Source organism: Hyposmocoma kahamanoa, unplaced genomic scaffold (genome assembly GCF_003589595.1).
Source record: "Hyposmocoma kahamanoa isolate Upper Pololo Valley unplaced genomic scaffold, ASM358959v1 180, whole genome shotgun sequence".
NCBI lineage: Eukaryota > Metazoa > Arthropoda > Insecta > Lepidoptera > Cosmopterigidae > Hyposmocoma > Hyposmocoma kahamanoa.
In genome coordinates, this window is record NW_020653711.1 from 3722080 (window position 1) to 3733507 (window position 11428).

An 11428-nucleotide genomic window follows, 5' to 3' on the forward strand; every position below is an offset into this window, starting at 1 on the left:
CAGAGCAACGGAATTCATCCAACTAAAACACCCATAGCAGAATCAATTTAGAAAAGATCATTTCCCAAATTGATTCTACCGGGGACTGGGAACCGACCTCCTCGTTGTCTATCTAGGTCGTACATATCCAGGTATTACCATTTATAATGTAAATATAGTTAGCACTAACATAACGAATTGCAATTACTACTTTTATACATCTTATATCTACGCAGTGGAAATTGAAATGAGGTAGGAATATAATGTCACATTACACTTTCAACTTTATTTCTATTTGAATACGAACTACACTGATACGTATATCTATATGTAGAGTTTCATGTTTAAAGAGTCTGTTTACCTGACTTTATTATGCCATTTATTCTCAAAGCAGACTGAGTAAATTTAAATTAATTATTAAATTTTATTACCACTGTATTGACTCTTGGTGAGTCATACACGCGTACGATAGAAAATGAAATCTCAATCGTAGGCATAACAAATGTTCAAAAGTAAACCATGACTCTGTAATATATTATGCACATTTTCTTAGTCGATATGGCTCGATCATCGCCTTTAATTCCGGGTGTACAATAGGACTTAAAAATCTCATTTATTAACAACAAAGATCAGGTCTAAAATGGGATTTAAACACTTTTGATATTCTTTGTTTCAATATTATTTCCGAAATGTTCCTTACAAAAAAACCGTTGTAAGTTACGTAGAGTTATAGTGTTTTGTTTAGCCGCTCTTTCCACGTTTAGCTTCGCCGTGATTGGTTTCCGGACCCAATAGTGATTGGCCAAGTAAGGATGACGTTAAAATGATGGCATAAAATAAATTGAATAACATTGCATTTGAAATATAGACATCACCTGATCAACAATGATTGACATTTAACAAGTTTTAATAATTAAAACAAAAGATACTCGCGTGTTAATCCAATTTCGACCTTAAAAATAAAGTATTAAAGAGGATTGATCAATGTAATCCGAGTCTGCACAATCGTTCAGGAGAGAGTAGAGTCTACGCCCTTGACATTAAGTTTATATTAAAACGTGCGTATTTATTACGGAAATAGCTGAAGTGGCGTGATCGTCTAGTGCGATGCACGCGCATGGCGATAGTCCACTGACCTGGATTTGTTTGATTGATACTTTACGTGTACATAACACAACACATACATTAATTACTGTACAGACGTTTGTAAACCTTGTGTACATTAAAAATTGAACTATGCACTGTAATACTCATACCAAAAGACTGTCCATTGCCGGTTTCCACAACTTCAAAAAATCAGGCACAAGAATTGTGACATCAGACTGTCTGCAGAGCTTTTATGGATGCGCAAGGGTTAGGCCTGCTATAAAAATGGAAAAATCGGTGTTCTACATATTTCACGAAGTTTGTGATGGAATTGCACGATTTAATTCAGTCTTTCCCTTTCCATCATCGTGCATGGGAGGATTTTTTTTTATAATATCAAGTGACGGGGCGAACAAATCGTGCGCCTGATGGTAAGTTACACGCTTGTCCATAACAGCTGCAGTGCCACTCAGAGCTAAAGTTTTAAAAAGCATTTAAAAATCTCAGGAGCACTGCTACTGCGACCGTCACCCTGAGACAAGTTGACAAATCCCATGTGCCTGTAATTTCACCAGCACCCTTACCCTTGAAAACCGGAATGCATTAATTAATGCTCACGTGACTGCTTGGCGGTAGAAATAGGTATGGTGGTGGTACTTCCCGGGACGAACTCTTTCACATGAATCTCTATTGCTAGTATCTCTATAGATGTACGGTGGGGTATCACCCCTATGTTGTAGATATTCCAAAGATTCGCACGAAGCGTTACGCTTTCACATTTATATGGCGAACGGCTATGGACTGGAATTCCCTGCTTGCAGACTTATTCAATTAACGCTATAACTTGGGTCTTTTCAAGGCGAAAGTGAATAGGCATTATTTAAGTGTGCATGCTTCATCGTTGACCTCATCGTCACTTTCCATTAGAGGTGCGATTGAGGCCAAATGCGCGCTTATTTTATATAAAAAAATATCGTAAATATTTATTTTATTTAATATCATCATTCAACAAATATCATGATGTTTTTACTACCATAATATGTTATATTTTTTATTAAAATACTCCACTGGTTTGTTGTTATTATTGTGAAAAATCTATAAAAAACTTTCATAGATTTGTCATAGGTGGCGCTACGGAAAAAAGTCATTAAAACCAAAAACAAACATCTGTAATATGCACTTTTTTATAATATCTATTGACGGGGCGGACAAGTTGTGTGCCTGGTCGACACACATATCCATAACCGTTGCAGTGCCACTCAGAGCTTTAAATCGCAAAGATCTGAGGGACACAGTCACTGCGCCTGTCACCTTGAGACATATGTTGACAAGTCCCATGTGCCTGTAACTTCACCAACTTGGCGGCAGAAATAGCTGAGGTGGCAGTACTTCCCTGGACGAACTCTTTCACAAGGAGGTCTACTGCTACTGCAATGACCTGCAATATGGGCATAGCTGAAAACGGCCTAAACGCTCTCCTTAGGGAGAACCGTGGCCAGCAGTGTGACGTATAAAAAAGCGGTTGACGATGATGCCGTGCGAAATGTCAACATTTGAAAAAAAATTGTATATCTGTACGTCTATTGAATAGACACAATTAGGCCAAGACCCTAACATCGAGGACAAAATACGTACACATGTAATGCAGAAATGTCACAGTTTTGTCCGTGACTACCGAATTACGAGTATATTTACAACTGTTTACTTGCTAATTGTAAATAGTATCTTTGATGTCGCACACTATCTCTACGTATCGGTACTTGGATTATTTAGTATATACGTCCTCAAGTCGATGTTAATTACGTGATTGGCGTCAGCGTGTGTTGACTGTTTCTTTTTATCGAGTCGTTTGCGTTTGATGTTTAAATTGGTTGCGATAGGCGTTCATTTATGTTTCTTTACTTTTGTGGTATCCATCACTATGGCTAATCTTAGTTAATGCGAAATATTTGTGATAAGTACAGCGACTTATAATTAAAGTGATGAATGTCAACGTCGTTATAGCCGAATTACTCATTAGGCAAAGTACGTTATACTCAGCCGCGATTCTCAACCATGAAAAAAAAATTGTACAATATTTTTCACTGTAATTTTAATTAATGCTTTCGTTTAGTAAAGGTTAAGATACATAATTCAATGTCGTATCATAATTTTTTTTCTTTTAATAAAATCAATTTATAAAGATTTTTAAATTTGATTTGTTTGAAGTCTTTTTGAAATTTATATTGAAATCTTAACTCTTTCTTAGTCGTATATAGCAACTTATATCCGAGTTATATCATCATCAGCCTATCGCAGTCCACTGCTGGACATAGGCCTGCCTCTCCCAATGCGCGCCATTTCGCCCGGTCCTCAGCTCGTCGTATCCATCTGCTGCCAACAGCCTTTCGCAAATCGTCACTCCATCTGGCCAGAGGGCATCCTACATTACGTTTGCCGAGCCGTGATCACCACTCAAGACCTCGCTTCTCCCATCGGTTGTGGATTCTTCGACAGATATGGCCAGTCCATTGCCACTTCAGCTTGCCTATTCTACCAGCTATGTCAACGACTTTGGTTCTATGTCGCATAACCTCGTTCCGTACTTTGTCCATCAGAGAAACTAATCTAAATATATAATTTATATAAAAAGCATTTTGTAAAGATAATGCTTTAAAATCTGAATTGTCATAAGATCGTCCACGGTCAGCAATTACACGTTTCGGAGCTCCAAACAAATGTACAGCACGTTGTAGGGCTCGAATGGCACTTACATTTTGTGAAGGCATCTATCATGACAGAACAATACTCTTTCTGTTCACTTTTGCCGCTGAGTTTGCCTGTTAAATATACATGTAGAGTATGCCACGGGATTGCAGGTTTTGGCATAGAATGTAAGCGAACCTGTTGTGCACCAGTTGGACCTTTTGATGCTTTACGGACATCACAGGATTCCACAAACTTCTTTACAAATTTTGACATGTTTGGAAACCAATAAAGATCATACAATTTGTCAAGTGTCTTTTCATATCCAAGATGTTTTATTTCGTTGTGCACGTGACATATTAAATAACAAATCATTGAACGTGGTATAATAGGTAACCATTTTGTGGTTTTACTACGTTCAATTTTGCGATAAAGTTCCATAGCTTGCTGAGCGACTTATAGCTGGTGGACTAACCGTATCGTGAATGTCCACGTCTCGGCTCCGTATGTCATTCAAAACAGATAGAACGCACTGATTGAAACCCTTTCTGAGTACAAGTTATATACAATATATTATGTTATCTAATATTCAATTGATGCTTCCGTTTTGCAATATGTTCAAAAATTCGATGCTACTTCATTTAAACCACAATTTTAATCGAATAATCACTTTGCAGGCATTGCATTACATTTTTGTTCAAATTGAATAAATGTCATTTATAAAAAAAAAAAGTTTATTTCATTGTTTTGAATTGAGCACACTTAATTCTTCATTGGTCATGAGTATGAGTAGCATTTTATATTCGAGTAATTACACTGTATTTATTACTCAATTGTTTAAGTGTGTGTGTGTCCCTTTGCCAATAGCTATTCTACGCTCGCGGCAATTGGTTAATGTACATACGACTGATATTAGGGTTTGATAACAGCGGTGTTTTAGCCTACTTGTTATGTGAGAGTCAGAATGGCGAGTATACGTTAACGGATCCTGACAAATTTGGTATCAAAAAATTTTCCAAAATTGTACTATTTTAGTACCTCTGTTTAAAAAATTTGTACCTCCATCAGAACGAAGTTATAGCAATATCAAATGTACACCCGCCTTATTGACCATCAATATGGCGGATGTACCTCAGATTACCAGTTTTTATTTAATAACTATAAAAAGTTATTATTCCAAAAAATTGTACCTTAATAGTACTCTAAAGTAAAAGAAACTCCAGCTCGATCTGTTGGTTAGTTTCTGAGATGTAAAGCTAAAATTGTGCCATTCCAGAGGGTCGCGTGCATCTTAACAAATCCTAACAAATTTAGTATCAAAAAAATGTACATAAATTGCACTATTTAGTACCTGTTCTTAAAAAAATAGTACCTCTATCAGAACGAAAATATAGCGAAATCAAAATTGCAAATATTTTAATAATTTTTTTCAATAAATTTTCCGCCATTTATTTGGGCAAGCAAAGGTTCCACCATACAGCCTCTTCGTCAGTATCTTTCCTTGTTTTGATGGAGAAGGTGACAAGCACCTGTTCTTATATAGTTTTCATATGTCATGAACGCCGCATTGACTGTCAATACGGCGGTTGTACCTTTGATGTTGCTATAACTTAGTTCTGATAGATGCACAAATTTTTTAAACAGAGGTACTAAATAGTACAATTTAGGTATATTTTTGGATACTCAATTTGTCAGGATCCGTTAAGATACACCTGCCATTCTGACTCTCCACTTGTTATGTACCAACGTTACTATAGTTGTTAATGTGGAATCGGCTTGAGCCAGCTAGAAAGAGATTTTTATCCATGCAATAACCGCTCTTATTACATGGACATAAAGATTTTATTAACCAACTTAATGCGATTCCGTGTCAATAAGTGTGGTGACTCTTTGTTTTTAAAAAAAACGGAAGGAACGCGCTCAAAAAGATGCTAACGAATGAATTAGGACCTTATATTGTATGTATTACACCCATTATTATTCTGTAAGACACAATATCTCAATTGTTATCGAAGTTCAAATAAAAATGATTATGTTGACAATGGCTATTTTACAAGTCATCCCGAAATGCAGGGTTCTTTTAATTTGCGCCATACGTTTTGTTCTAAAATATGAGATTATGTGGTGAGGGAGGTGAACAGGATGACTATATCAAGTTTGGTGTAGTTTTTATTGGGGCCACATAAAGGTCAGTGAATTGTAATTCACTAGAAACGCTGACCAAGTATATCAAACTATACCAGGTTACGACTTATATTTTGTTACTGTCATTCAAATATTCCTACAACTAGATACAAGTTGAAATGTATGTCGTATATACACCAAACGGTTAATTATAACTGTTTCCGAATAGTATGCACAACTAAGGTGCAAGTTTTTTTTAAAACACTGGAGTCGAGTCGTGTCTGTTAGATAACGATCGAATCTTATAATAAAAAGTAGAATCTCCAATCGTAATTTTAGAGTAGTCTTTTTATTAGGCTTTAAAAGACTATATCTTTTATCGCTATGTCCAGAATACCTTCTGTAGCTGAGTCATACACAAGGATGAAATTGTTAATTTGTTATCAACTTTTTTTTTATTGTACTGTACATGAAATTCAATTAGAGCAGAAATAGTCTATGTCCGGGATTATTTAAATTAATTTAATAATTATATATATGTACACGAAAAAACAACGAAAAAACAACAATAAAAAAGGACAATACTAAATAATAATATTAACAAACCACCATTCGTATATGGCCCAGCTACTAAGGAGTATGTATTAAGTAGCCCTGGCGTGGTTGATATTCTGCCAGCCTTCATGGTAACACAGTGAAAGAAAAAGGTAGAATTGAACGTAAATACGCATTGTAAATTATACCGTATTTATATTATTATTTATAATGTATAGCACGCTTTCGACTAAAGCAAGTCCGACATCGGTACCCGAAAACAAACCCATTGTAAATTATATCGTATAAAAATGTCATTGTGTTGAATTTTGCATATACTGGTACGTGTTACTACAACGTTAGATACGTAAATATAGTTTATTTGTTTTGCTTAAAATTATACAAATTATTAGATGATAATTATAAAACAGGTTTTTCTTTTTTACTTCAGAGGCTTACGATTGCCCACAGTTTCACCTGATCGAAAGTGAAAGATGTGAATGTAGCCGATAGATACTCGTCTAGAACACGGTTCAGTTTAATCTGGCCTTTAAAAAATCCAGTTTGAATCGTCCGGGATATATACACCATAACAAAGTTCCATTCCTTAGCTGTGCCCTTATAGAATTAGAAGCAAAACGCTTCGAGAGAATTGATTAAGCAACTGCTTAAGCATTGAAAGAAAAAAATTCGGTACGAATAGTCTAATATCAAACGTTATTCGTATTTTAAGAATTCTCTTCGAACAAAAGAACAAAGTTAAATAACAAAAACTGTTTTAAATTAGACCTTCACTGAATTTATTCTCAGATTTGAAACAAAGACCGTATTTTTACCATCACCTCGTAGCAATGTAAATTTACGTGCCAACGAACCGAGACGCAAATAACATACTGCTTATTAAAACAAGAATTAAATGAAATATTCCTGATCAGAAACATAAAATAAAGAAAATTATGTAAGCATAATATTTTAATGGGTTGGCCAAATAAATCCTAGCTGTTTTTGCCACTAGCTAGTTACATGGCTAGTGGCAAAAACCACTCGGAATTTTTGGCAAACAAAAAAGAGGTTTTTCTTTTAAAATGTTATATTATCTATGGGCCTTTCAAAAGTAATAATTCAGCACGCATTTTAAAATTAGGCGGGACAGTTTTGAGTTTATAATTAATGAATTTACAAAACCATCAAAAAGTATTGCAGTTAAGTTGAGATGTGTTACCTTAGTTAGAGCCTATGCACGCGGCGTATTTTATACGCGCGTTTCACGAACGAACGTTCACAGCGCCGTAGAGGCTCTATCGAGCAGATTGTTGAGTTTGTATCAATTCAAATGCGTAAAACACGATACAGACATCGCGATAAGCGCGTTCGAAGCCCGACTGTATCGCGTTTTACGCGCATTTGAATCGATTCAATCCCGCGCAAACATCGCGTTGCAAGCAACAAGCTTATATACCCCACTAGAGTTTACACTTAGAATTTCATGTTGAACACAACTTTTGCTGTGATTTTTAAATCCCTTCACACATCGTGTCTAGTGCAATGCATGTAAAATAAACACACAAAAACGAAAAGTAATAATTTAGTACAGTTACTAAAGATTTCTCTTAAATCTAATTTTAAGATATGTTTAAAAAGACGCAGTATGCGTGGTCTTATATTTCTTTAGTCGCTTAATTGAAATTAACAAACGAAACTAAAATTAAAACTATCCCTTTATCCAAATGCGCGATACATCCGCGCGACAACAGCGTGTAAACGCGCAGATGTCGCGTGTTTACGGTGAATTTGTGAATGTGTGCAAAGGTGTACTCGATGCGACTGCATCGCGTTTGAATCGCGTTAACGCGCGTCATCCGCACGTCGTCGGCGCATATAAAATACGTCGTAAGCATAGTAGTAGTAGGCTCTATCCACCGTATTCGCCCGACGTAGCCTTTCGGTCTTTACAAAATTCTTTGAATGGCTTTGATATCAAACTTTAATATCAAAGAGACCGTGAAACGTCATTTAGAATTTTAAAATTATTTGAAAGATGGCAAAAGATTGCAAATCAACATGGCCCATACAAAATAGATTAAAATTTGATTTTATATATTTTTTAATGTTTTTCATTTATACTTTGATACTTCATACACTATTTGGCCAATTCTTTACTACGATGCGCAAATTTGGCAATTTGTCGTTCATTTGCGCTGGTAGTAACGGTTAAACGAATTTTGAAAATGCACATCTTATTAGATTACATGGCTATGATACTTTATATTATCACATGAATTACTTTAGGCAACTTTCAAAAATAGAGGCCTAACGATTTGTGGTGAGTCTCTTAAAATTTAGAAAAAGTATAGCCTTAGAAATCTGAGACCCAATAACTGAGACTTGAAATAGAAATTTTCAATTTTAAAACGCGTCTTTCTCAATAACGTATTATCATTACGTATTATCGAAATTAACATTTGGGCGCCACCCAAAGCAACCACACCAGAAGCAATTTAGAAAAATGATGCAACTAACATAACAACACTATAACAGAGCACTGACAAAATTTTTCAACAGATTCCTCGTTGTTTTAGTTATAAGGACTAAAGAATTTGTGTCTGTAAAGGCCTCTTGTCAGTAAGTTTTTCTAATTTTCATTTTCGTTAATTGTAAGTAAGGACTCCGCCGCTTCATAATTATGCCACAGAAAGATGCCAGTTAGGGTTAGTATTTAGTTTAAACTACGGTAATAGTGTGTAGTGTTTAAATATTATAGATATATTAATTAATTGTAAAATATTTATGGATTGTTGCCTTAAGAAGTAACGTAATATAAATAATAATGAGCCAAATGTTTCAGATGCCAAGTGTTAAGAGCTAACAAGACATCTGTTTCTTAAATAATCTCTGTAATTGATACTCATTGACTTTTTGATTAGCGTGTTAGTAGAGGAAGCGACTTGTGTGACAGGCAAGTAGGTACATGATAGCACCTTTGCGAAGCACCAGTAAGAGTTAGGACTTATGAATATAAATGTGACCCTTTTGAAACACAGTTATTTGTGTAATGTTCAGGCATAATTTAGTATGAACATATAACATTTAAGAAATGAAACTATTTTTCCGGATTTAATTTGCGTATATTTGTTTTTTCTATATATATTTGTTTATTTATGTTTACTTTTGTGCATATTTGTTTCTTTTGTGAAACAAAATATTGTTTCACAAACAAATATACGCGATACGCGAATTAAATCCGGAAAAATACTTTCATTTCCTATGTGTAACAGTCGTGAAAATCTAAGAACTCTATATAACATTTAGTTTTATCTATGGTAATGACAACATAAATAAATGTTATCTAACAAATTTTTCAATAGTTTGCTAAACTAAGTCATAAATAAATAAAACAAAAAATATATTAAATAATTGTCTAGTTGCCAAATAAAAAATACTAATAAATCAAGCAAATTAAATGATGCAATGCTTTAATATATTACATAGATAAGGTGCACTGAACGTTATAAATATTGATTTACTATGATAAAATTGTACTATAAATTCTAACTAGCTAAATATTACTGGATTATCAGTCTCATCTATCAGTCATATAGGCTTGTAAATAATATTGATAAAAAAAATAAAAGTGCTTTTAACAGACAGTGTTCTATATTTACAAAACATTTACAAATCAATGTAAAATTTTACTGGTTGAAAACCAGACATTAAACACAACTACACATTAAAGAAAAACAAAGCATCACAACACAGCCGGCAAATTATAAAGTAAAAACAAAGCACAGACGCAAACTCAAACTGCTCTGTACCAGCTCATTTTTGTTGCCAGTTGCTCGTTGTCCTCTTTTCCTGCATTCTGCTCGCAGCTGCTCCTTGCTCATGGCTGCCAATGCTTCAGCACTCAGATTCTGGCGAGGCCTTCCATTCTCTGTGGAATTCTGACGAGGTATGGCCATAGAAGCCTGATTGCGAGCTCGTCTTGTGCCAGCCATTTTTCTTTTCAGTATGTGTGTCAAACAGTTTTGTAATAAACTCCTTATTTATTATCTGTGGCACTTTTTACTTCATATTATGCCTTTTCTTTCTTCACCTTGTTGGATAGTGGAAAATCATTCAAGTAATAAATACATTTTTCTAATACATATGAAAATTACGTAAAATATTAAATGGATATAAAATGCTAATAAAATGCACACAAAAAAAAAACCTATGTGGAAATAAAAGTTACATGAATTTGACATAGTAGTTTTAAAAACAAAACAACTAGAATTTATCACGTATAGGTATGTTACGAGAAAAATAAAGACATATAATATTTAATAAAAATAAATGCTAATCGTTTAAAAATTCGCGTGGATAATCTTCTCCAGAAAATATTGATTATTTGGTTCAGTCAAGTGTAACGTTAGTAACTGTTGAAATTACACAGCAAAACAAAAATACACAGTTGAGCGTTGTTAAAACAAAAAAAAGCCTCATTCAGCCCCTAAAAAATAAGCTGATATTGAAAAATTATTAGAGAGACAGCAGAAATTATATGCAATTTCTAACCTAACATAACAACAAAATATGATTAGTACAGTACACTTACGTTCAGCTAAAGTCCAGAATTATCCGTTGAGATATTTAGCAGACGAAACTCTTTAACTCTTCATAAATGACTTGGAAAAATTTAATCAGATTATCCGCACAACACACTCCCTTTGAAAATGAACGTCGAACTAATTTTTCTTGCCATAATAATAAAATAATTTGCCACGATTCTTAATGCAACTTAAAAGGAATAAGTGAAAAATCAAAGTAGCATCACACCATAGGTTATTAATATGAAAAGTGCTAGAAATAAATAAAACAAATGAAGTGTGTAAATTAACGTGGTTTTAATTGAACAGTACTTACTATTTAATTACTGCAATTTTTTTGAATAAGTTCCACTTTGGTAATCTCCAAATTCTAAAGGTGATAGTTAGAAAATGGCAATAACTTTTAGAACTGACGTGTGTCTTTTTACTACAAA

At 34.2% G+C, this 11428-nt stretch overlaps 1 protein-coding gene across 1 annotated transcript in view; it reads right to left on the reverse strand.

The window, feature by feature from the left end:
* The window catches only part of LOC113225959 (vacuole membrane protein 1-like), a 36060-nt gene extending 25566 nt beyond the window's left edge, over positions 1-10494 (reverse strand). The window contains exon 1 of the mRNA XM_026458445.1: positions 10221-10494. Within this exon, the coding sequence (XP_026314230.1) occupies positions 10221-10403 (183 nt within the window). The 5' untranslated portion in view covers positions 10404-10494. The remainder of the gene's footprint in view (positions 1-10220) is intronic.
* Positions 10495-11428: the final 934 nt, after the last annotated feature.